The sequence below is a fragment of the Gobio gobio genome (genome assembly GCF_949357685.1).
Source record: "Gobio gobio genome assembly, chromosome: 2".
In the NCBI taxonomy this organism is placed as follows: domain Eukaryota; kingdom Metazoa; phylum Chordata; class Actinopteri; order Cypriniformes; family Gobionidae; genus Gobio; species Gobio gobio.
The window spans coordinates 5,072,784-5,097,987 of NC_137098.1; the positions used below are offsets into that span (position 1 = coordinate 5,072,784).

Here is a 25,204-nt window from a genome sequence, read left to right on the forward strand (position 1 = left end):
ACTATATAAGTCGTTATGTAGGGTTTTTTTGAGCACAAAAACTATTCTCGTCACTCCATAAAGTTATTGTAGAACCACTGTAGTGAGATGGACTTTGTAACGACGTCTTTAGTGTCTTTTATGGGTCTTGAGAGTGTAAAGTGCATTGAGCCAATGGAGGCCTTTCAGAGCCATCAGATTTACACTAAAATATCTTCATTTGTGTCTGAAGATGAACGGAGGTCTGACGGGTGTCGAACGACATGAGGGTCAGTAATTAATGACAGAATTTTCATTTTTGGGTGAACTAACCCTTTAAGAGTTCATGATTGGATCTTTATTGCAGTGTTTCTAGCATAGAACTACAGGGCTAAAAATGTGCTTTTCACTACTCACTGTACTTTTTACATACTAAGTGTATGATTGCTCATTGCAGAAAATATATATATATGTGTTTGTATTGAACATTTAGGGAGCAACTGATTTAGTGTGAAAATAAATCCTAAAAGTGGTTAATTTTGTTTAAAAATCTGGTGGAGGTGGTGAGGGGGATTAAAACTGCTGTATTTGCCTACATTTTTGCATGCAACATGCTTGATCTCGGCATACCTACCAATAATATTGCACTTGCTATAGAAATATATCTATTGAGTGAATATTATGTGAAATATCTACCCCAGAGGGCCTAGACACCACTCTCAAAGACAACCAGAAGAAGTCTAAACGAAAGGGAAGAAACAAGCAAGAGATTGCAATGACTGTGTGTCAGGCCGAGCCAGAGCCGGTGAAAACACCCATTGACTTAATGAAGGTATGTCACCTCATTTAAATAGCTAAAACTCTTGAAATATATGACGTTGAACTAGGTGGAAATAATTACAGGGGTATGTACTTGCTGTTATCAGGCACAGGAGAACAGCGGCTCCAGCTCGGTGAAGAAGAAGAGCAAGTTTGTGAATCTGTATGCTAAAGAGGGTGGAGATAAGCTGGCTATTCTGCTTCCTGGCCGTCAGTCCTGCGAGTGTCTGGCTCAGAAACACAGACTCGTCAACAACTGTCTGAGCTGTGGCCGTATTGTGTGTGAGCAGGAGGGCTCTGGCCCATGTTTGTTCTGCGGAAGTCTGGTGAGCCGCTCCTCTTACCCATCAGCACAGTCTGTGTTCATTTTGACAGCAAATTTGGGGCTAGAACCGTGGACTAACTGTATTGTTGCATCCCTAGTGAGAATCATAGAATTTATCAAAATAAATGCACAGTCAAGAATCAAACAGTTTCTTATCATCCTAAAACAGCCCAGGTTGGCCTTAATGGTTTTCCTGATTTTCCTGATATGACTTTTAAAATTCAACAGATAGTCTATAATTATTCCCAGATACTTTACTTCTGGTACTTGTTCAATAAGCTCCCCATTAATTTGTGCATGCAGTACTTGTGTTAGAGGTAGTTTTTTAATAGAAAAGCAGACTTAGTTTGATTTTTTTTTTAAGATTAAACAAGATGAGGTCAGCCAAGATGATATTTTCTCTAAGCTGGCATTTAGTTTTTCAGCCACAGAAGTACAGGTATTACCAGATGCATACACCACTGTATCATCTGCATACATCTGCAAACCTATATCTGAACATACATCTGGTAGATCATTAATGTAGAGACTGAAAAGTATAGGTACCAAGACAGTGCCCTGAGGGATCCCTGTTTCAATTTTAAGAAAGGTGGATCTCACATTATTAATTACAAGACTTTGTTCACGGCCTTTTAAATATGATTCAAACCAGGATAAATTGAATTTAGCTCATTTGGAGATTAAGGTCTTATGATTTGTTGTATCAAATGCTTTTTTTTAGATCTAAAAATACAAGCATGTATATATTTAAGAAAAAAATATTATTTTTATACATAAAACATTTATATTTATATATATTATATATTATATAAATATATATACAGTATATACATGCAAATATTTCTTAAATATATACATGAATGTGTGTGTATTTATATATAAATAATAATTAACAGAGTACACACACATATATTATGTAGGGCTGCTCGATTATGGAAAAAATCATAATCACGATTATTTTGGTCAATATTGAAATCACGATTATGTAACACGATTATTTCACATGACTTTGGGAATGTGTTGTATTTATTAAAAATACACCTTTCAACAATTCAATTGAAATTGTAACATTTGTTGTACTTTTTGAATTATTAAAATAAATAATATAACATATATTCAAATCAAAGTATAAAAGTATTCACGTAAAAATGATAATCACAAATAAATAAGATCAACAATATGGTTCGGCTAGATATGCTTTTCAGGTACGTCTAACATTAGTTTTCAGGTACAGAAATGTCTCAAATGTAAAATAACATTGGATATTTGAGTTTATAAATTAAAGATGAATCCTATTAAACTTACAAAAGCTATTCAATCCGGATCGGATATGCGTCGTCTTTATCGACTGTATAAAGTTCACTTAAGGCATATACAGACTATGTCTGCTAGGATACTCATCAAGTTGGACATGTTGACATACGTTTTGTGTGAGTTTGTCCGTTCAAGAGCAAGACTTGAAAGAGAACTCAATATTTGCGCGCTGAGAGACGTGTGCGCGCTCTCGGATGAGCGCACAGAGATACATTTCCTCACAGCGCGCGCGGCTTCTCATTCGCGTCTTCTGTCACTAAACCCGGGTGATGACGGTGAAAACGACTGGTCATATTCAAACATACGGCAGCACTCGCATGCATTGAACAAAGTTTACAAAGAGAGAATTATTTGAAAAATATGAGGGGAAAAAAGGACGTTTACACGGCACCCCTGCTCTCGTCAGTTTTTGTTTCTTTATTAGATTGTCATAGATCACTCTGTTTCATTTTCAAGTGGTTAAACAAATTCGTGGTGTTCCCTTGCGTTGCAGCCACTGCCATGTAGCAAATCTTGCACGTAGCATGTTTCTGCTCGTCGTCTGATTCCTCAAAGCCAAACTGTTCCCAGACAACGGAGTTGGTTTTGCCTTTTTTGCTCACCAAACGCTGCTGTAACTGCCCTCCTTCTGCCATCTTTACTCGCGCCGAGTTTTTAAATTCCAGCGGATGATATGCACACGAGACTCCCGATCTGAGAAAGTTTGTGGCTTCAGGAGGGGCGGATGAGCGCATGCGCGTTTCATTCAGAACGCAAGGCAAAATAATCGTTTTTTCTCGATTGTACTATTTTGGTGATCGTTGGGAGGCAAAATCGAAATCGAAATCGAAATTCGATTAATTGCACAGCCCTAATATTATGTAAACACAAACTTTTATTTTGGATGCGATTAATCGCGATTAATCTTTTGACAGCCCTAAAATATACACTACTGTTCAAAAAGTTTGGGATCACCGTGACCTTTTGTGTTAAGAAATACTTTTGCTCGGCAAGGACTGAGTAAAATTGATCCAAAATTGTAGTAAGGACAGTTATAATGTTACAAAATATTTCTATTTCAACAAATAAATGCAGTTTTTAGACCGTATCATTGTTTCCACGATAATAAAGCATAAATACATTAAGAAAAGTTTTTTTTAAATTGTAACAATATTTCTATTTTTGACCGTATTTTCGATTTAGGAAAGCCTTGGTGAATATTAGATTCTTCTTTGGAAAACGTAAAAAAAAAATCCCAAACTTTTCAATCATAGTGTAAATATTGACGATAGATGGCCATGGAATCTGTATCTCGTCTGATCTTAAGCAAATTTGATTATGATAGTGATGAACAACTGTTGACGAACATCTTTCACTCATAATTCAGGTCTGTACAAACGAGGAGCAAGAGATCCTGCAGCGAGACTCCAACAAAAGCCAGAAACTCCGTAAAAAACTCATGGGAGGTGAGACTGTGATTGGACAGTACGTGTTTTCCTTTGACTTGTAGCATTTTCGTGACTGCCTTTGTGTTCTGTGTGATCCCAGAGGGAACCGAACGGGACTATCTGCCCCACCAAGAGTCCAGGATGAAGGCCGGTCTGGAAAAAGCCGTGAAGCACAAAGACAAACTTCTGGAGTTTGACAAAAACAGGTCAGCCTGTCCCAGCCTCAGAATTTCCCACTGATATTTAGGGCTGCAACAAACGATTATTTTAATAATCGATTAATCTAACGATTATTAGACCGATTAATCGACTAATCGTCGATTATTACCATTGCATCAACAACTAATCAGTAACTTTTGAACGATTATTCAGCTTTTTCAATTAGTTAAAACATTGAGTTATACATATTCTAACTATAATATATAAAAAAGAAAGTCACTTCCGCTTTTGAAATGGTTGTTTTAATTAACTCAAATCACACACAAATGCTCTCTAAGCATTGTTTAAATATTCTGTTCGCGTTCAATTTAAAAAATAAATAATAATAAACAAAAATTACCTGCATTACAGACAAAAAAAGAAAAGATGTTTGAATGTGAACATCTCTTGGCAGCAGTATTAAGAGCTTAATGTGTAAAACAATAATAGGCCCACTGCTTTTCTTAGAAAAAGAGGACATTTACTTCAGGACACAAAGAATGGAAAAAATATTAATCTGCAAATGACATTGCAGACAAAATTACATAATTTTAATCTCTTACATGACAATTGATCTGACAGATTCTCATTCACCTTTTAATTAACAATATGAAAAAGTACACATACAACATCGCCTTTTGTAAGTCTTCGTGCATATGGAACAAAATACAGGCAAGTGATGAGACTATAAATACCTAATAGTGTTTAGGGATGAAACGGTATGGAAATTTAACATCACGATTATAGTGACCCAAATTATCACGGTTATCAATATTATCACGGTTTTGTTCAAGTTTTATATTTGAAAATCAACAATTTCATAAATAACAATAATTTATCGTAAATATAATCTCTAATATTATCTCTGTAAATATATTCAAGCAATATTCTCATCAGTGTTCAACAATGATGCATTTTAATCTAGCATGTTTTGTGTAAAAGCCCAAACAGTATCCTAGAGAAATAATGCATATCCATATTTCCATATGATTTGACAGTTTATTTTATTAAATATCAAAATGACTGCATCATACCTGACACCTAGATGATCACTTTACAGTCAGTTTTATGACTGTCATTCTCTTCAAATGCTATTGAAGTTTGAAACGTGTATAACGTTACTAATGTTGTGTGTAACTTTAGAGACGGTCCCTAAATTCACCAACTTTATGCCAGTCACATCAGATGCGCTGTGGTTCTGCTGTGTTTGTTTGAAACTATTTTCGCTGCTGAAATAGAATAAAAACAGTCATCCACAGTATGATGAGTGAATCTCTTGCGTACATCACACACATCTGCTTTTAGTGTAGATTTCAGCGCGTGACAGCGGCGCGCGCTCTGAACAAAATTTCGGATCATCTGAACGCCTCTGATTATGAGACATTGCATTCATAAACTCAATATAAACACGTGTGAGTGGTTATAATGCGCAACGTGATTATAACAGATGGCTTTTGAGAAGACTATAATAAGTTCAACAGCAGAGTGGCTAGTGTGCTGCTGAAATAACGTTACACTCGCAAATGGCGGTTGTTAATGTCAAGCCCTGATTATTATCCCTTAAATGTCACCCTAGTCTTGTCTGAACTTGTTTGTTCGCTTCACGTTATTATTTCCCAGACCGTAGTTTTGGTATTGAGGTCAAAGTCCACTTGCCTTGCGTTCGTAGTTTTGAAGTGTTTTCCCCTATTACAGCGACTCTCTGGCATGTTCTGCAGACAGGGTGACCATCTTAGATTAAGTTTCCCTCAGGACTTTTGTAAAAGCCAAAATATGACCACGCCTCAGATTTGGTCCTTTTAGAGGCTGAACAATCTCCAGAGTGCTGTCACTACTTCTGCCATTTCTTCTCATTCAAAAAACAGCGGTGCTGCGCCAGACTGACGCTGACTGGACAAGATTTACCGCGAGTTTTAAAATCGTGATAATCACACGCGGTTTTAATGATAATTAAATTTTATACGATATTACTAACCGTCACTACATTTTATCGTGGTTTATCGTGAAACCGGTAATCGTTTCATCCCTAATAGTGTTATAATAATAAATACAGTCCTGACTCCAAGCTCGATTAAACTTTATTCTATGCTAAATAAATCATCACATTACTGTAATTATATTATTATTGTTAATATTATTACAATTTTTAGTAGTATTGCATTCTCTAATAAAGAGATTTACCGCTAGTTAGTTAGTTGTCTCCTCTTTAAGTGCTCCAACATGCACGTTGTGCTCCTGTGAAAAGTTTCGTCTTGTTCGTCTCAATCAGCTCCTGGTTCAGTGGTCAGGAAACTGATCAGGACACGAGCCAATGGGCTGATCCTTGATCAGTGGCCTGACCACTAAACTAGGAGCTGATTGAGACGCAGCCTTAGTTAGAAGTTAGTTCATCTTGCTAGTTCAGATCATTCGTCATTCGCGCTGTTTTCTTCTACCGCAACATTTGTAAGGGCTGCATTAAACTCTAGCGCTACAACGCCGTTGCGGTCAAATTGTGAAATTGCAGGCCCTTACATTAGGTCACATGAGATCAAGCGACTACTCGACAACAAAGATATTTGTCGACAATTTTTTATTGTCGACTAATCGTTTCAGCCCTACTGATCATCTAAAGACAATCAATTTGACCTCTTCCTCTTTCTTTTAGCGTTAAGAGAACGCAAGTCTTGGATGATGAGTCCGATTATTTTGCAACGGATTCCAACCAGTGGCTCTCTCCAGGTGAGAGGGAGGCGTTACGCAAGCGAGATGAGGAGCTCCGGGAGCTTCGACACGCCTCACGCAAGGACCGCAAGATCACACTGGACTTTGCAGGTAGACGAGTCCTGGATGAAGGGGAGAATCTGAGTCCGTACTACCAGAAGTAAGAAGCCACCTTCAGAATTCGTTGTTTCAGTTACTTCATTTTTGATGAGCGATGTGCAGCGTGTAGTCTGAAATGTTTCTTGTCCGCAACATGAAAAGAGTGTTGTAACAGACAAAAATATCATGCTGTCTGAGCCTGGCTTAAAGCTACCACTGAGCCTTTTAGCATATTTTTTTAGACGTATTATGCTATTAGTATGACATGAGGAACGTTCAAACGCTTTGGTCGGGATAAAATAGACAAGTTGGTCAATTTCTCTCTTTTTTCCCCCAATAAAAATGTGTTGGTTTCCTTCAAACCCCCAACACACACACTGAAGCATGCATGATGTTCGCAGTGTGTTCAGCCTCTGCCGTCTCACTATTACCCCTTTTCCACCGAGCCAGTGCTGGTTCGGAGTCAGAGCCTAGTTTCAAGTCGGTTCTTTGTCTTTCCACACCCAAAGCACCAGCTCTAAACCAGGAGAAGTGGTTCTTAAGTAGCACCAAAACATTGCTGGTCTACACTGTGTGCAGAATTATTAGGCACGTTGCTTTTCTGATCATATTTTTTTTCCAGGCACATTTGACCAATTCCAAACCACAGTAATCCTAATAACTACTATTAATTTAGTATTTAATAATGTATAAGTGATATATAATTGTTCATGAAGGCTGGAAATGAAAAACACCTTATATTCAGGTGTGCAGAATTATTAGGCATGTTTTCTTTTACAGATAAATTGAGCCAAAAAGAGATTTAACTCAGACTGAAAAGTCAAAAAGTATTAAATGTCCATGAGAAGGATGCAATACTAATGCAAAACTAGACATTGCAGTTAAGGCGTGACCATTGGACAGTGAAATGCTCGTTGGGTCAGCAGGATCTGACAAAAACATGTGGTGGAGAAAAGACACGTCTGCAAAAGAATGAAGAATTAAGGTGAAGAGTTAAGGGTGAAACCATCAGGAAACCTTTAGTCTCCAGCGCCACCATTTTCCAGAGCTGCAACCTTAACCTGGAGTCTCCAGAAGTGAAGGTGTCAGGATCTCAGAGACTTAAATTAGCTAAAGAATCCTAAAAAATGACCCCCACTAAACAAGAATCACAAGCTGAAGTGTTGTAAAATACATGTAGAAGGTTTTTTTATAGGCTTTATGGACAGATAGGTTGAGAGTGACTCTTGAAGGACCAGCACCACATCCTCTAGTACCAAAATTCATCTTCCAGAATCTGACAGTAAGTTTTGGGAGTTAATTTTAGTCCATCCTGAAGTCCGTTTTGCAGAGATGGACTAAAAATGAACTCCCAAAACGTACTGCCAGATTCTGGAAGATGAATTCTTCAAACAGTGGTGCAAGAGGATGTGGTGCTGGTCCTTCAAGAGTCACTCTCAACCTATCTGTCTCAGAGAAAATTTGACTCCAAAAAATTATGAACGGGAAAAAAAAAATGGAATCCAGAAAAATTAAAACGGAAAAAAATTGAATTTGGGAATAAAATAAAACGGAATTCATAGGGCACTATGTACAGTAGTAAAGCACTATATATATATATCATTCATTCATTCAGCTCTGTTGTTTTCATACAGTCAATTTGACGTGACTTGAAGGCTACATTAATTGCAATCCATGATTGGCACAGTATGATATGAATCTTTCCTTTTTTTTGTTGCAAAAGGTTTGATGAGACCGTCAAGGGCATCCACACTGGCTCTTTTGGTCAGACATCGAAACATTCTGTTCCCACTGATCGACAGCACCTCAGACAGCTTGTCAACCCCAATATTGTACAGGCCGCTCCAGAGGTGGGTGCAAACAATCAGCTTCTGAAGATCTTATATTTAGAAAAGAATCTTAACTGAAAAGAAGTTAAAGGGTTAGTTCACCCAAAAATGAAAATTCTGTCATTAATTACTGACCCTCATGTCGTTCGACACCCGTAAGACCTCCGTTCATCTTCAGACACAAATGAAGATATTTTAGTTGAAATCCGATCGCTCAGAAAGGCCTCCATTGGCTCAATGCACTTTACACTCTCAAGACCCTTAAAAGCTACTAAAGACGTCGTTACAAAGTCCATCTCACTACAGTGGTTCTACAAGAATAGTTTTTGTGCGCAAAAAAACCCTAAATAACGACTTATATAGTGATGACCGATTTCAAAACACGGCATCATGAAGCTTCGTAGCGTTATGAATCAGTGAGTCGATTCAGCAGTTTGAATCGCCAAAGTCACGTGATTTCAGCAGTTTGGCGGTTTGACACGCGATCCGAATCATGAATCATGAATCGACTCACTGATTCATAACGCTTCGAAGCTTCATGATGCATTATTTTGAAATCGGTCATCACTATATAAGTCGTTATTTAGGGTTTTTTTGCGCACAAAAACTATTCTCGTCGCTTCATAAAGTTATTGTAGAACCACTGTAGTGAGATGGACTTTGTAACGACGTCTTTAGTACCTTTTAAGGGTCTTGAGAGTGAACCGTGCATTGAGCCAATGGAGGCCTTTCAGAGCATCAGATTTACACTAAAATATCTTCATTTGTGTCTGAAGATGAACGGAGGTCTTACGGGTGTCGAACGACATGAGGGTAAGTAATTAATGACAGAATTTTCATTTTTGGGTGAACTAACCCTTTAATGCCAGTTGTATTTGTGTTGCATCTGTGTACATGTTGTTCATGTGTGTTTCTGTCAGTGGGTTGACGTGCCCTGTAGTGACTCCTCACGCAAGTCTTCATCAAAAGCTGTGAGCAGTACACAGAAAAGTGAGCGCAGCCGCCTCAGACTGCAGGACAAAGAGCTGCAGGAGATCTGCGATGGAGGCTGGTGTCTCAGCATGCATCAGCCATGGGCTTCACTGCTTGTTAAGGGCATAAAAAGGTACAGTTCACTTGAAAACATAAATTACATCACTCCCTGCTCAGTGGGTGCAGACAATAGTCTCTAAAATGGGTATATTCCGCCCCCTAAATTATAAATACCACCTGCGTCTAGCTATAGCAAATAGTTTTGAGATGTTCTGTAAACTAAGATGCACCAATATTAAAACTCGACAATAGCAATAAGTCAATTATTATTTTCACAATATGTCTGACCTATTTTGTGTAAACAAATTTTAAGTATATCATAAAAAAGTTATACTTCCGTGGGTTTTGTGAACCGTGCCACCCCTAATACACACCTAAAACACAATCATCCGTTGCAGTTTTCATCCATTGCTTTTATTGTTTTTGGTATTTATTCAAGTGCCTTTTTTGTTAACAGACTGAGAGTCCATTGCTTTTAGGGTTTTTGGTGGTTTTGTTCATTTATTGTGGATATTTAAAATGTTTTCCGTTTTCAGTGTTAAATAGTCTTTGGAAATAAACGTTTATTGATCCTTGAAAAGGTGTACCTGCATTATTATGCCATTATCATTATTTTAGAAGAAAATGGTTTTAGAACGACAATATTATCGTTTATCGCAAACTCTTCACCTGCTACAGTAGCCACACCCCAAACTAACGCTATTGGTTAAGCTGGAAAGTGATCGACAGATCTGAGTGGACCACTTTCAATGTTTAGAGGGAGCCTGGGAGACTCAATCTTTAAAATTTTGAGGGAGATAAACACATGAATAGCATATAAACTGGTTAAGAGAATTTATTTAACATACTTTACCTTTAAATATATCACTAATATCGGTCGATAACTGGATGTGGCACCAATTTTGTGCACTAATAATGTAAAATAAAGGATACAGACTGAAGAAAAACTTTGAGATGCCACATTCCCACTTCCTGTTCAGTGAAATACATAATGGGGAAGAAAATAGCTTTTTTTCAAACCATTGAATGGGATCCGTCTTTTCATTACTGATTTGTAGAGCTTTTGTTTGTTTACGCAGCTCACCCGAACGTTTCCCATTTCTCTGTGTTTCTTGTGTTTGTGCAGGGTTGAAGGCAGAACGTGGTACTCGTCCCATAGAGGGCGCCTGTGGATCGCAGCTGCTGCTAAAGGAGCCACTCCTCAAGAGATCGCAGGGGTAGAGGCCATGTACCGCCAGATTTACAAAGATGGTGTGTTTGCAGATATATGACAGTAATACTAAATATCTGCAGAATGTAGTGTCTTTGTAATTTCCCCTAACATGGTTATTTTGCTGTCCAGAGCCCCAGTTTCCTACGGAGTATCCCACTGGCTGTCTATTGGGCTGTGTGAACGTCACCGATTGTCTCTCTCAGGAGCAGTTCAGGGAACAGGTCAGTGGCTTTTAGTGTCCCTGTTGGTATTCATCCATACAAAGCATTTCTCTTTAAATGCCAAAAATAAACCATTACACTTCTCTTAGGTTTATTTGTATTTTTATAAACATGCATGACATCTTGTGCTTGTATCATTAACATCACACGCATGCAACAAAGCAACTCACTTTCACTGATTTGAGCCAAATTATGCAGTTTTTTTTATTAATTTACTTTTATTAATAACTTTGTAACAACTAGCGTTTGTTTTGGAACCTGTTGCTTTGGTGACACTGGCAGGTGAACTTCATGCATTCACTAAAAATCCCTGCAACACTAGTTGGTTAAAAAACAAAAAACAACTATGAAATTAAATAGGTCAAAAAGTGAAGAATTCTAAGAAACTTGGTTTAATATTTATTTTGCATCAGTGACATTCGGAAATGTTTAACCCTCTGGTGCTCTTGGTTTAGGGGTTGCATTGGTCGTCTTCCCGGTCAAGTGACCGGACACCTAAAAATGAAACTTCCTCCACCCCAGTAAAACCAATGCAATTTATTTTTCTTCAATAATATTTTTTCTTTTTAATTTTGTATTTTGAGATGATTTGATGGTATTTTTTAATATTTATGCAATAACTATGGTCTATTTTTGCCATTGAAAATTATACACTTTTTTTTTTTTGTTGTATTTTTTTTTTAATTATTGCAGTATTTCAGGTTAAAATAGAGACAAGGCCAAAATAATTTTTGTTTGAAGGCAGATTAGCCCCTCTTTTGGAATTATTTGAGAAATCCTGCAACCATGGGTGTAACCACTAGAGGTCTCTATGGAGAGGCTTGAGAATTCCCTAGTTCTCCTTTGAACACATTTAATGTTTTTTTTTGTGTTGTTGATGGATTTGAATATATATTTAAAATGTATATTCTTTAAGTTTTAGATATTTTTTGTTTTGTTAGAAATATAGATTTTTTCTGTGAATTTGTGTTTTTGAAGATTTCCCATTCATTTCCTATAGTGTCGTTTTTGAACGAAGAGCACAAGTGGGAGTATTTTTTTACGACCAATTAGCATGCTCGAATCATGCCCTCAATTTTTGTTTGTGTTTACATACCTAATGCTAGAAAAGTCACCAAGTTTCATATCATTCTGATGAAGCTGTGGTTAAAATTTTTTTTTCATTTTTCAGTTTTTCACAGGTGTGTGTGTGTGTGTGTGTGTGTGTGAGTGGATGTGTCAATATCACACTCTTGATGTTTTAGAGCGTCACCCCTTTACTGCTGTGTACTTTTTTTCAGCATTGTGGCCGATTTGTAGATTGTACACTTAAATATTCGGAGAATTTTTGTGTTTTTGCCAATTTCCCATTCATTTCCTATGGTCAGTCATTTATGACCGAAGACAATGAACGCTACTTTTTTTTTAACGACCAATTAGCATCCTCGAATCATGACCCCAATTTTTGTGTGTGTTTACATCCCTAATGCAAGAAAAGACACCAAGTTTCATATCATTCCGATGAAGCAGTGATTTTTAACATTTCAAAACAGAAAATTTTCCGGTCAGAAATGACCGAAGAGCACCAGAGGGTTAAGTGACTGTAGTGTCCAAATACGTTTTGGACTGTGTATGTGCATCAGATGGAGGTCTGGATGCATCATCCTAAAATGTGAGTTAAAAATAGTTTGCGTCTCAGGACCTCTGCATTCTGGTCCGTTTCCCTGCGCTCGGTGTAGCTGTTTTTGAATGTAATCTCATCTCCTGTGTGTACACCCCTTAGGCTTTACATGAAGCAACATGATTTAGAAGCCATTAAAAACAGATCAGATTGGATGAGTCCCACTCAGAGCTGTTGAGGAGCCCATATACACACACCTGTGACCGCATCTCAGTTCAGTTCTCTTCTGGGTCTGGTTTGGCTCACCACATGATACATAATATAAAATCTGGGTGCCTGAAAAAACCACAGAACTATACCAGTTTTTTTTGTCTGGATGCATTTAAATGTATTTATAATAATGGCTTTTTTATTGCTGAAGTCAGTGTTTTATTAACCCTAATTAGGGTGTTTGGGGTCTATATGACCTCAATCGACTTTTCCTTAAAACACATGGTTCCTTCATCTCATTTTGTCACTTTTTTCTACATTTATCTTTATATACACACACACACACACACACATATGTTGGGTTTTCATGTTTTATGGGGACTTTCCATAGGCGTAATGGTTTTTATACCGTACATGCCGTATTTTCTATCCTCCTACACTGCCCCTAAACCTACCCATCACACACACACACACACACACACACACACACACACACACACACACACACACACACACACACACACACACACACACACACTGCCCCTGCCCCTAAACCTACCCATCACACACACACACACACACACACACACACACACACACACACACACACACTGCCCCTGCCCCTAAACCTACCCATCACACACACACACACACACACACACACACACACACACACACACACACACACACACACACACACACACACACACACACACACACACACACTGCCCCTACCCCTAAACCTACCCATCACACACACACACACACACACACACACTCCCCCTGCCCCTAAACCTACCCATCACACACACACACACACACACACACACACACACACACACACACACACACACACACACACACACACACACACACCTCCCCCTGCCCCTAAACCTACCCATCACACACACACACACACACACACACTCCCCCTGCCCCTAAACCTACCCATCACACACACACACACACACACACACACACACACACACACACACACACTCCCCCTGCCCCTAAACCTACCCATCACACACACACACACACACACACACACACTCCCCCTGCCCCTAAACCTACCCATCACACACACACACACACACACACACACACTGCCCCTACCCCTAAACCTACCCATCACACACACACACACACACACACACACACACACACACACACACTCCCCCTGCCCCTAAACCTACCCATCACACACACACACACACACACACACACACACACACACACACACACACACACTCCCCCTGCCCCTAAACCTACCCATCACACACACACACACACACACACACACACACACACACACACACACACACACACACACACTGCCCCTACCCCTAAACCTACCCATCACACACACACACACACACACACACTCCCCCTGCCCCTAAACCTACCCATCACACACACACACACACACACACACACACACACACACACACTCCCCCTGCCCCTAAACCTACCCATCACACACACACACACACACACACACACACACACACTGCCCCTACCCCTAAACCTACCCATCACACACACACACACACACACACACACACACACACACACACACACACACACACACACACACACACACACACACACTCCCCCTGCCCCTAAACCTACCCATCACACACACACACACACACACACACACACACACACACACACACACACACACACTGCCCCTGCCCCTAAACCTACCCATCACACACACATACACACACACACACACTGCCCCTACCCCTAAACCTACCCATCACACACACACACACACACACACACACACTGCCCCTATCCCTAAACCTACCCATCTCACACACACACACACACACACACACACACACACACACTGCCCCTATCCCTAAACCTACCCATCTCACACACACACACACACACACACACTCCCCCTGCCCCTAAACCTACCCATCACACACACACACACACACACACACACACACACACACACACACACACACACACACACACACACACTGCCCCTACCCCTAAACCTACCCATCACACACACACACACACACACACACTCCCCCTGCCCCTAAACCTACCCATCACACACACACACACACACACACACACACACACACTCCCCCTGCCCCTAAACCTACCCATCACACACACACACACACACACTCCCCCTGCCCCTAAACCTACCCATCACACACACACACACACACACACACACACACACACACACACACACACACACACACACACACACACACACACACACACTCCCCCTGCCCCTAAACCTACCCATCACACACACACACACACACACACACACACACTGCCCCTACCCCTAAACCTACCCATCACACACACACACACACACACACACACACTCCCCCTGCCCCTAAACCTACCCATCACACACACACACACACACACACACACACACACACACACACACACACACACACACACACACACACACACACTCCCCCAGCCCCTAAACCTACCCATCACACACACACACACACACACACTCCCCCTGCCCCTAAACCTACCCATCACACACACACACACACACACACACACTCCCCCTGCCCCTAAACCTACCCATCACACACACACACACACACACACACACACACTCCCCCTGCCCCTAAACCTACCCATCACACACACACACACACACACACACACACTCCCCCTGCCCCTAAACCTACCCATCACACACACACACACACACACACACACACACTGCCCCTGCCCCTAAACCTACCCATCACACACACACACACACACACACACACACACTCCCCCTGCCCCTAAACCTACCCATCACACACACACACACACACACACACACACACACACTGCCCCTGCCCCTAAACCTACCCATCACACACACACACACACACACACACACACACACACACACACACACAGACTCCCCCTGCCCCTAAACCTACCCATCACACACACACACACACACACACACACACACACTGCCCCTGCCCCTAAACCTACCCATCACACACACACACACACACACACACACACACACTCCCCCTGCCCCTAAACCTACCCATCACACACACACACACACACACACACTGCCCCTGCCCCTAAACCTACCCATCACACACACACACACACACACACACACACTGCCCCTGCCCCTAAACCTACCCATCACACACACACACACACACACACACACACACACTGCCCCTACCCCTAAACCTACCCATCACACACACACACACACACACACACACACACACACACACACACTGCCCCTGCCCCTAAACCTACCCATCACACACACACACACACACACACACACACACACACACACACACACACACACACACACACACACACACACACACACACACACACACACACACACACACACACACTGCCCCTGCCCCTAAACCTACCCATCACACACACACACACACACACACACACACACACACACACACACACACACACACACACACACACACACACACACACACTGCCCCTGCCCCTAAACCTACCCATCACACACACACACACACACACACACACACACACACACACTGCCCCTACCCCTAAACCTGCCCATCACACACACACACACACACACACACACACACACACACACTGCCCCTACCCCTAAACCTACCCATCACACACACACACACACACACACACACACACACACACACACACACACACTCCCCCTGCCCCTAAACCTACCCATCACACACACACACACACACACACACACTCCCCCTGCCCCTAAACCTACCCATCACACACACACACACACACACACTGCCCCTACCCCTAAACCTACCCATCACACACACACACACACACACACTGCCCCTGCCCCTAAACCTACCCATCACACACACACACACACACACACACTGCCCCTGCCCCTAAACCTACCCATCACACACACACACACACACACTCCCCCTGCCCCTAAACCTACCCATCACACACACACACACACACACACTGCCCCTACCCCTAAACCTACCCATCACACACACACACACACACACACACACACTGCCCCTGCCCCTAAACCTACCCATCACACACACACACACACACACACACTGCCCCTGCCCCTAAACCTACCCATCACACACACACACACACTGCCCCTACCCCTAAACCTACCCATCACACACACACACACACACACACACACACACACACACACACTGCCCCTACCCCTAAACCGACCCATCACACACACACACACACACACACACACACACACACACTCCCCCTGCCCCTAAACCTACCCATCACACACACACACACACACACACACACACACTGCCCCTAAACCTACCCATCACACACACACACACACACACACACACACACACACACACACACACACACACTGCCCCTAAACCTACCCATCACACACACACACACACACTCCCCCTGCCCCTAAACCTACCCATCACACACACACACACACACACACACACACACACACACACACACACACACACACACACACACACTGCCCCTAAACCTACCCATCACACACACACACACACACACACACACACACACACACACACACACACACACACACACACACACACACTCCCCCTGCCCCTAAACCTACCCATCACAGGACACATTCTGCATTTTTACATTTTCAAAAAACATCACTGAGTCTGATTTATAAGATGTTTTCCTCATGGGGACCTAAAAATGTCCCCACAAGGACGAGGATTTCGGATATTGCCATCTTTGTGGCAATATCCGCACACACACACACACACACACACACACACACACACACACACACGCACAAACACACACCAGTGTTAATTCTGACAGCAAATTTTGATTTAGTTTTAGTCATAGTCTTTTGACTAAAATGCCATTTAGTTTTAGTCATATTTTAGTCACCTGAATTGTTTTTAGTTTTAGTCTCCTAAAAAAATCTAATGAGTTTAGTTAAATTGTAATACATTAAGCATTTAAGCCTTACATAACCGACTGTCACTTGAACTGACATTTTGACATCATTTTGTTTTTGACATTAAAAATACACGGAAGAGAGCTCAATTCACTTTTTGTTTGTTTTTAAAAAACATCTATATAGTTTTTATAACTTTGTATTTCTGTTTTAGTCAGTAGGCCATATCAGGTTAAGCTAAAGCTTCAAATAAGTTTGTTTATTATTATTTTTTAATTTAATTTATTTAATTTCAAGTAATGAAGAATTTTTAAATGGTTTTAGTTAACTATTATAACCCCGATACTTTATTGAATATGTGTCAAATCCTGGATCTCTTCCCTAATCCTCCCTCCCTAACATTTTCGTCTCGTTTTTATTTGTTGATGAAAATGTTGATTTCCATCATAGTTTTTGTTATCCAACACTAGTTTTTATTTAGTTATCGTCTCGCTTTTGTCAGTGAAAAAAGGTTGTTGACGAAAATTATGACACAAATTATTCGTCAACGAAATTAACACTGACACACACAAAACTGGGCTTGATTCGGTTGTTCTAAAAAGGTTTGTAAAAAAAAAAAAAAAAGTGAATATTGAAAAAATTCAATATGACCCCAATTAAAAATTCATGGTAAAAGCAAAATAAATGTTTGTTTTTTCATTTGTCAAAAAAACTATTTATAAATCCAACATAAATCTGAAAATTTCCACACATAAATAAAGGCCTGGCACTAGAGCACAAATGCAATGTGGAATGATCATGAACACACACACACACACACACACACACACACACAAAAGACTGCAATGCAATAGAGAGCATTTTTATAGAAATTGGCAAATAAAATCTATAATTCTAAATTTAAATTATATTATTACAGTAATACTAACTAAAGCATAAATCTGAAAATTTCCACACATAAATGAAGGCCTGGTACTGGAGCACAAATGCAACGTGGATCAAACATGATCACACACACACACATGCATGCTCGCACACACACAGGTACACAGGTGTGTTCAAAATCAAGACTAAGGGTTGCACGATATATTGTTTTAGCATCAATATCGCAATGTGCGCATCCGTGATAGTCACATCACAGTATGTGTGATGCAGAGGTGGACAGTAACTAAGTACATTTACTTGAGTACTGTACTTAAGTACACTTTTTGAGTATCTGTACTTTACTTGAGTATTATTTTTTTCTGGAAACTTATGACTTTTACTTCACTACATTTGAAAGACAAATATCGTACTTTTTACTCCACTACATTTCTATCAAGGCCCTCGAAATAGAATGCTTTAACAAAGATAAATTGTATTAATTAATTAATTATATTAGTTATATTTCATTTATACAGCTAAGACTGTTATTTTACATTGGATTATTACATTTATGTACCTGAATACTGTTAGATTTACCTGAAAAACGTTCTTTCTTCTATTGTATTTATTAGGGCTGTCAATAGATTACAATTTTTAATCGCGATTAATCGCACACTTATCGTGAAATTAGTCATACGCCATTTATCTCATTAAAGGTGCACTATGTAACATTTTTGCAGGAAAATATCCAAAAACCACAAGGCCAGTGTTATATATTTTGTTCAGTTGAATACTTACAATATCCCAAATGTTTCCAACTATTTGTAAATCGTGAGAAATTGCTATTTTAACCGAGGAACCGGACGCGTGAGGGGCGTCGCCTGTCGATGACATCATATCTGCGTTCCCCTCGGTTTCTGGTTTTATTCTGCAGAAACGCTTTACTCTCACTGCAGTGTGAACAAGTGTCATAGCAGCCGCTGAGAGAACACACAGAGTAACGCCATCCCATCATCAACACACTCAGATGTGTCTAATATGATCAACAGAGCTGCGTTACCTCACACTCATGAGCGGAGGAGCGGAAGGGGCGCAGACGACTGTGGCATAATAAAAGTCCCGCTGCATACTGTGGCATAATAAAAGTCCCACCGCTCTTCTCATTAACAATCGCTCCAGCAGCTCCTCAGCTCCACAACACTTGCTCCAGCTCTGCTTCAGACTACAATAACGTTAATAATCACATCCATCAACATGAGTCCTGTCCCAATTCTTTCCCACCGGCTGTGAGGTGAAGACCACATGTCCCAAGAGTTTGCGCTCAAACGTGGCATCATCAAACTACGCCTTTGTTTTGAACTGGCGACCTCTAGTGGATCTAAAAATTACACAGTGCACCTTTAAACACATTAATTTTGTCATAATTTGCTATAGCCAAAGTAAACAATCAGACTGAAGGGTGATTCTCACAAAACTGTATTTTCTGCAAGCTTCAGGGATCATTGGAGACTCCAAAATGACACCAAATATAAAGAGTCCATATAATTCTATTACATAATACATGTTTTTGTTGAACAAACTTTTACCATTGCAGTAATAAAATCTTTTATTCTTTCATGTTTAATTGTAATGGACGTATTCATGCACAGGCTTTCGGAATTGACGAACGGCTCTGTTTGTTGTTCTTTCAGATTGTTTTTTATTTTACTTATTAGAGGTGCAGAACACCACACAGCAACTTTTCGGCATTGCACCAAATCAATCGTAATCATTACAAAGAGTAAAGATACAAATGAAGATATTTTAGTGTAAATCCGATGGCTCAGAAAGGCCTCCATTGGCACAATGCACTTTACACTCTCAAGGCACTCATAAAAGACACTAAAGACGTCGTTACAAAGTCCATCTCACTACAGTGGTTCTACAATAACTTTATGAAGCGACCAGAATAGTTTTTGTGCGCAAAAAAACCCCTAAATAACGACTTGTAGATTGATGACCGATTCAAAACACGGCATCATGAAGCTTTGGAGCGTTATGAATCAGCGAGTCGAATCATGATTCGGATCGCGTGTCAAACTGCTGAAATACGTGACTTTGGCGATCCAAACCGCTGAATTGACTCACTGATTCATAACGCTCCAAACTGCTGAATCAGCTCACTGATTCATAACGCTCCAAACCGCTGAATCGACTCACTGATTCATAACGCTCCGAACCGCTGAATCGACTCACTGATTCATAACGCTCCAAACTGCTGAATCAACTCACTGATTCATAACGCTCCAAACCGCTGAATCGACTCACTGATTCATAACGCTCCGAACTGCTGAATCAACTCACTGATTCATAACGCTCCGAACCGCTGAATCGACTCACTGATTCATAACGCTCCGAACCGCTGAATCGACTCACTGATTCATAACGCTCCGAACCGCTGAATCGACTCACTGATTCATAACGCTCCGAACCGCTGAATCGACTCACTGATTCATAACGCTCCAAACTGCTGAATCAACTCACTGATTCATAACGCTCCAAACTGCTGAATCGACTCACTGATTCATAACGCTCCGAACCGCTGAATCGACTCACTGATTCATAACCCTTCAAACCACTGAATCGACTCACTGATTCTTAACGCTCCGAACCGCTGAATCGACTCACTGATTCATAACGCTTCAAACCGCTGAATCGACTCACTGAATCATAACGCTTCGAAGCTTCATGATGCTGTGTTTTGAAATCGGTCAACACACCGGAAAACTGCTCTGCGGGATCTTTTGCTGTTATTTTTGTTGGCAGATGTGTATGTGCGTGCTTCATCATGGTTTCAGCGATATCTATGGTTTCACCACAGGGTTTGCAGCTTTTCGATGACGTCGGGTAATCACGTCACTTCAAAACGTTCCCATGGCAATAGGGGGAAATGGCGGCTCTTGTGTGAAGTAAACAAACATTTTTAAACTTTCTGCTAATATATATGACTTTTTTGCAATGAAAATGCGGGGATTATGAAATCATGCTAGCCACGCATATATTGCACATGGAAATAGGCAATTTATGCGGCGTATTTGAAAAAATGCGGCCCCCACATAAATATGCGGACTTTGGCGTATTATGCATTAATGTACGTTTTTTTCCAATACCGTGCAGCCCTAATCAAGACTTTGTAATCAGTCCTCTTAGATGCATCTCAGTCACTCTTCTGACTCTATAATCAGAGCTCTCAGTGCACTTGAGCTGTATTCTGGCACACATTCCTCTCTCTGTCTGTGTCCGCTTCCCCTGCTGTCTTCTTCTGTAGCCTACAGCACACTTCCTGCCTCATTTCCTGTTCTCTCTGCATGGCAGGCTCCCTGTAATAGAGGTGTAATTGGTGCTGCTCCAGCGTCTGCCGTCGAGATGAGCTCTCCTCTGCTGCGCTTCATTTCACAGTGTCACCGTCATATTTCACCACAAAATCAAAAGGTTGAACAAGAAATAATAACTTGTACCTTCAGAGAATGAAAGCTATTTTTAGGGCCATGAGGATATTTGCATTGTGACATTCTTTAATGACTTCCATAACTAGATGCTTTCAGTGACGTGAATGATGTGTTTGCCCATGAGGAAGAAGTCAAGTTCTTTTTGACTGCTCAGGAAAAAATATGCATTTCTTTTGCAGATTTATGTTCTGTCCTGTGGCGTTAGTTTAAATACAGTGACTGTCACCCCCCTTTTTGAGAATACACATGAAAATGCACTATCCAAACTTAAAGGGCTGTAATTCAAGAATGCTTTGGAATATAGACCAAAGTTTGGTCTCGTTTTAAAGACGACATTCTGCAGATTATTGCTGAAGTGAAAGCAATTCAAAATATGAAAGTATGAAATAGTTATGGAAGTTTAAATTTACTGTAAATGAAAAATACTGTACTAAATATTTATTTCATATAAAATATATATTTTACAAAAAATAATTTACTCTAAAATTACTATAAAATCAAAGCCATATGTCTAACCAATTTGTGTTCCAAATTTGAAGTTGATATCACAAAAATTGAAGTCCCCATGAGATTTTGTTTAGGGTGCTGTACCAAAAATAGCCACCGGGTGTCATTCAAATTCCATTTATTGTTGTTTTGATGCATTTTCCTGTAAATTTCTGTCCAAATATTACTTCCATCACAAAACAGTCACCAAATATGGACCCTTGAGACTCCTTTCCGACAATATGCGTTTTGTCAAGATTGGAAAAGATTTTGAATATAAAGTAGTTAAAATAATTGTTGTAATATGAAACATGACAGCGCCCACTAGGGGAGGAGCCAGCTAGAATAATTTAGAGTAACGTTTCCATGGCAACACAATGTCCGATTTCAAAACGGTTTTCACAGGATGAATTTTGAGTTTGTAAGCTTTCAAATGATACCTAATTTGTGATAAATACAGTGACGATTTTAATCAAATTGTCATCTCTTGAATCAGATGCTCTCTGCTAATGGGCAAACAGACAGTGCTGCCAAAGAAGCAGAAATTAGTCAAATGCTCTATACCTTTCACAGAAACCAACATTAAATACATACATGGCAGTTAGAATGGGATCAGTGATTAAACAACAAATTACATGAAATAAATATTGATGTTGTTGAGACATGTATTTCATTTGAATAATCACAGGCATCAAGTCATTTTCATGTGATGCCGGATTGGACACTCAAGACGTTTTACTATCATGAGAAAATTCCCCAAAGCGCTTCGAATCCATATGCGTGATTTGGGATTGCAGCCAGTTCGAATGGTAAATAGTCTAACCATTGCCTTGCTTAAATGCAGCAAAATATGTGTTTTCTTCTACAACCCCAAATCAGAAAAAGTTGGGACAGTATGGAAAACGCAAAAAAAAAAAAAGAAGTGATTTCTAAATTTACTTTGACTTGTATTTCATTGCAGACAATATGAACACAAAATATTTCATGTTTTGTCTGGTCAACTTCATGTCATTTGTAAATATGCATCCTTTCCTGTCATTCAGACCTGCAACACATTTCAAAAAAAGTTGGGACAGTAAAGCATTTACCACTTTGTAATTTTGCCATTCCTTTTAACAACACTTAAAAGACGTTTAGGGACTGAAGACACCAAGTGATGAAGAGTTTCAGGTGTAATTTTGTCCCATTCTTCCTGCAAACAAGTCTTAAGGTGGGCAACAGTTCGGGGTCTTCCAAACATTCTCTATTGGAGACAGGTCGGGACTGCAGGCAGGCCAGTCAAGTACCCGAACCCTCTTCCTCCGCAGCTGGACTTTGTAATGTGTGCAGAATGTGGTTTTGCATTGTCTTGTTGAAATATGCATGGACGTCCCTGGAAAAGATGTCTTCTTGAAGGCAGCATATTATGCTCCAAAATCTCTATGTACTTTTCAGCATTAATGGTGCCAGAAGTGCAAGTTACCTTTGCCAAGGGCACTGACACAACCCCATACCATGACAGACCCTGGCTTTTGGACTTGTTGCTGGTAACAGTCTGGATGATCCTTTTCTTCTTTGGTCCGGAGCACACGGCGTCCATTCCTCCCAAAAAATACCTCAAATACTGATTCATCTGACCACAGTACACGTTTCCACTGTGTGATGGTCCATCCCAGATGCCTCCGAGCCCAGAGAAGTCGACGGCGCTTCTGGACACTGTTAACATAGGGCTTCCTTTTGGCACAGTACAGTTTTAACTGGCATTTGTGGATGTAACTACGTATTGTGGTACTTGACAAAGGTTTGCCAAAGTAGTCCTGAGCCCATGTGGTGATATCGCTTATAGATGAATGACGGTTCTTGATGCAGTGCCGCCTGAGGGATCGGAGATCACGGTTGTTCAGCTTAGGCTTGAGCCCTTGTCCTTCACGCACTGAAATTCCTCCAGATTCCTTGAATCTATTAATTATGTTATGCACTGTTGAATGTGAAATATCCAAATCTCTTCCTATCTTTCTTTGAGGAACATTGTTTTTAAAGATTTCAATAATTTTCTCACGTATTTGTTGGCAAACTGGCGATCCTCGGCCCATCTTTGCTCCTAAAGGATTAGACCTTTCTTGGATGCTACTTTTGTACCAAATCATAATTACAATCACCTGTTGACATCACCTGTTTCAAATCACATCATTATTTAACCATTTTACCTCATTACTAGCCCTAAATTGCCCCCGTCCCAACTTTTTTTGAAATGTGTTGCAGGTCTGAATGACAGGAAAGGATGCATATTTACAAATGACATGAAGTTGACCAGACAAAACATGAAATATTTTGTGTTCATATTGTCTGCAATGAAATACAAGTCAAAGTAAATTTAGAAATCACTTCTTTTTTTATTTATTTGCGTTTTCCATACTGTCCCAACTTTTTCTGATTTGGGGTTGTAATTCTGAATGGATTATCATCTAGAAAGTGTGCATAAATGAACTCCATTTTATAATTACTAAGCTGTCAC

General features: G+C 40.3%; 1 protein-coding gene across 1 annotated transcript in view; it reads left to right on the forward strand.

Annotated features, from left to right (window-relative positions):
* trip4 (thyroid hormone receptor interactor 4) overlaps positions 1-25,204 on the forward strand; it is a 143,213-nt gene that overhangs the window by 5,139 nt on the left and 112,870 nt on the right. Inside the window, exons 3-11 of the mRNA XM_079806730.1 lie at positions 660-790; positions 885-1,103; positions 3,783-3,861; positions 3,944-4,049; positions 6,689-6,904; positions 8,567-8,693; positions 9,593-9,777; positions 10,831-10,955; positions 11,047-11,138. Coding sequence (XP_079662856.1) covers positions 660-790; positions 885-1,103; positions 3,783-3,861; positions 3,944-4,049; positions 6,689-6,904; positions 8,567-8,693; positions 9,593-9,777; positions 10,831-10,955; positions 11,047-11,138 — 1,280 coding nt within the window. The remainder of the gene's footprint in view (positions 1-659; positions 791-884; positions 1,104-3,782; positions 3,862-3,943; positions 4,050-6,688; positions 6,905-8,566; positions 8,694-9,592; positions 9,778-10,830; positions 10,956-11,046; positions 11,139-25,204) is intronic.